This window comes from Dama dama, chromosome 7, assembly GCF_033118175.1.
Source record: "Dama dama isolate Ldn47 chromosome 7, ASM3311817v1, whole genome shotgun sequence".
Lineage (NCBI taxonomy): Eukaryota > Metazoa > Chordata > Mammalia > Artiodactyla > Cervidae > Dama > Dama dama.
The window spans coordinates 51,021,848-51,025,062 of record NC_083687.1 but is presented as its reverse complement, the minus strand read 5'-3'; the positions used below and the strand labels follow the sequence as shown (position 1 = coordinate 51,025,062).

At 70.0% G+C, this 3,215-nt stretch overlaps 1 protein-coding gene across 1 annotated transcript; it reads left to right on the top strand.

The window, feature by feature from the left end:
- Nucleotides 1–1,301: 1,301 nt before the first annotated feature.
- PPP1R3G (protein phosphatase 1 regulatory subunit 3G) lies at nucleotides 1,302–2,960 on the top strand. The gene has a single exon (XM_061146305.1). It carries the CDS (start codon nucleotides 1,302–1,304, stop codon nucleotides 2,958–2,960), a length of 1,659 nt encoding a protein of 552 aa, XP_061002288.1.
- Nucleotides 2,961–3,215: the final 255 nt, after the last annotated feature.

The window sequence follows — 3,215 nt, the reverse complement described above, 5'->3', positions numbered from 1 at the left end:
GCAGCCAGGCCCAGGCCGCTACAGAGGTCAGAGGCTGCCTTAAGGATCCTGGAAGGGGACCCAGCCTGTGGCCACTCTTGCAGGCGCCCCCCCCCCCCACCCCTTCATATGGCTGAAACCTTCCTCCCAGCGGCCCTCCTGTTAACCCCACTCCCCTCCCTCACCGAGGCTCCCTGGACACCCTGATGGGGTCGGAGCCACCTTCTTAGCATCTGCCACAGGGGCTGACTCTGTATCTTCTCCCTTGACTTTCTGGTTAACTGTGGCCTCCTCCCATATAACAGAGCATCCCACGTTCCCACCAAAGAGTGGGACAGGACAGCTGGACCAGCCCGCAGGCCCTGACAGCCAGGCCTCCTTCAGTTCCCCCTTCCTCTTGTCCCACCCTGGGGGGGGTGGGGGTCAGGGGAGGGGGAGGGTGGGGTGGGGAGGTGGGGGAAGGGTTTGGGGTGGGGGGCGGGGCACCTGATGAAGCAGGAGCCCAGGAGGGTCTCCACAGCCTCAAAGTCTCCCAGAAGTCCTATCTGATCTTTAAGATAGTTTGTAGATTTTGTATTTCACTCCCTAGCATGTCAGCGTTTGGGGGTGCTGGTGTTTTAGTTGCTAAGTGTCCGACTCTTGTGATCCATGGACTGTAGCCCACCAGGCTCCTCCGTCCATGGGATTCTCCAGGCAAGAATACTGGAGTGGGTTGCCATTTCCTTCTCCAGGGGATCTTCCCGACCCAGGGATCAAACCCAAGTCTCCTGCATTGCAGGCAGATGATTTACCAACTGAGCTATGAGGGAAGCCCTATGTCAGCGTCTAGGTAAACGTAAAAACAATCTTCCCCAAATCTTATCTTTGTACCAACAGGTGTGTCTGGGGCCTCTTTTAAGTCCCTAGTTTGAGAGACAATCAAGGCCTCCACGCTGGCGTGGGAGGCCATGAAGGAGCCTCCGCATGTTCCTGCGAGAAATACTTCGGGGCCCCACCCCGGGCCTACAGCCTGAACCCCTAGGGTGGGGCCCAGTCCTGAGCTGGCACACCCCGGCCAGGTGACAGGGACGCGAGCGATGCTTGAGAAACTCCGACCTACAGGCAGCTAAAGTTAGCCTTAAAAAGGAAACAAAGTGAAACCAACGAGAAGAGGCTCTGGTCTTCTCAGCAACCCCCTCCCCGGGTTCGCACCCCTCGGAAGGCCGGGACGCGCGGCGGGCCCCGCTCCAGGCGGCCGGGCAGTGACCCAGGTCCCCCTGCTCCGGGCAGCGCGGCGGGCGGGGAGAGGGGCGGGGCGGGACGTGCGCCCGGGCCCCGCGCGAATGGCCTCCGGAGGCGCTCGGAAGCGGCCCCCGCCCGGCCCCCGGCCCCGCGCAGTCTCCCGCCCGGACCTGGTCCGGGTCCGCCCGGCGCCCGTGGGGCGATCGCGCCGGGCCGGGCCATCTTCGAGCGCCTGGAACTTGGGGAGGAAGGAGGAGCCGATCCGCGAGGCCCGCCGCCGCCCAGCTGCCCCGCCCGCTAGTTTCCCGCAGTTTGGCGCCTCCTCGGCGGGTGCGACGGCGCACGGGAGACCGCGCCGCGACCCTCGGGAGGGTGGACCTGTTCGGACCCAAGGGGCCGACCTCGCGGTCAGAAGGACGACCGAGCTGAGCGCGGGCTCACTCCGGAGCTCGGGGGACAGGACTGGAGGAGTCCTGGGACCCCGCCCGCCTGGACTCCGCGCCCCCGGGCCCGCCCCCGCCGCGGGCCGGCTCCAGCCCGTGCGGTCGCGCCCGGCCCGCGCCCTCCTCCCACCCCGCCCCGGGCAGCGCCCCCGAGCTTCCAGACTGGAACTGCCTTCTCCTCCTGGACCGAGGCGGGCGCTGCGCTCTCTGCACCTCCCCAGGCGTCAAGTGTCCCGAGGACAGGTCCCGGGCCAGGGCGTCATGGAGCCCCGGGGGGTGCTGCTAAGTGCGGAGGTACCGGGATCTGCGCCCCCGGAAAAGCCCCGGGCAGCTGGGGAGCCGCCCGCCGCGGGACGGCCCCGCACGGAGGGCGGCGTGGATGGCGGCTGCGCGGCGGCGGCCCCGGGCCCCGACGCCGAGCGCGGGTCCTCGCAGGAGCCGGCCAGCCCCCGGGAGCAGGAGGCGCGGCTGGAGAGCCGCCGCCGCGCGCGCTCCTTCTCGCTGCCCGCCGACCCGATCCTGCAGGCTGCTCAGTTCCTGCAGCAGCGCCAGCCGCCTGCCCCGGGCGCGGAGGGCGGCGAGGCGGCCGAGGACGCGCCGCTCGGTCCGGGCGACTGCTGCGCCAAGTGCAAGAAGCGGGTGCAGTTCGCGGACGCGCTGGGGCTGAGCCTGGCCCGCGTGAAGCACTTCAGCGAGGCTGAGGAGCCGCAGGTGCCGCCCGCCGTGTTCTCACGCCTGCGCAGCTTCCCGGCGCGCGCCGAGGACCTGGAGCGGCTCCCCGGCCTGCTGGCCGCGGTGGTGGCCGCGCCCCCCCGCGCGCCGCCGCCGGCCCGGCTGCAGCCCCTCTTCGAGCTGCCCGGGCCGAGCGCCGCGGCCGCGCGCCTGCGGAGACAGCGCGTGTGCCTGGAGCGCGTGCAGTGCGCGGCGCCCGGCGGCGCGGAGGTGACCGGCTCGGGCCGGGTGCTGGGCTGCCCCGGGCCGCGCGTCGTGGCCGTGCGCTACACCTTCACCGAGTGGCGCTCCTTCCTGGACGTGCTGGCCGAGCTGCGGCCCGAGCCCGGGAAGCCTCTGCCGCCGGACGCGCCGTCGGGGGAGCCCGGGGACGCCGAGGAGGAGGAGGAGCCCGGCGCCGAGCGCTTCCACTTCGCGCTGTCCCTGCCCCCGGGCCTGCTGCCCAAGGAGGGGGAGGACGCGGACGCGCCGGGGCTCGCAGTCCACTTCGCCATCTGCTACCGCTGCGCCCAGGGCGAGTACTGGGATAACAACGAGGGGGCCAACTACACGCTGCGCTCGGGGCGCCCGGCCGACGCGCTCTGAGCCCGCGGGGCCGGGCCCACGGCGCGCGGGGCCCAGGTAGCCGGGCATCGTCCCCCCGGGGAGAGGGAGGACCTCACTGCAAGTTCGTTGGCACCCAGACAGGTCCTGCCAGCAAGCACGGAGCCCGGGCCAAGCGCCCTGCCTTCCCTGCCGCTTTGGCCTTTGGAATTCTCGCCCCGCATCGAATGGGAAGAAATCCTCAAGATTCCGAACAGTGACTTTCTCCACGGGGAAAAAAAAAAAAAGACTCCTGAG

Excerpts from the sequence above, each read along its gene's own strand:
- PPP1R3G (XM_061146305.1), top strand. The coding sequence starts at position 1,302 with ATGGCCTCCGGAGGCGCTCGGAAGCGGCCCCCGCCCGGCCCCCGGCCC.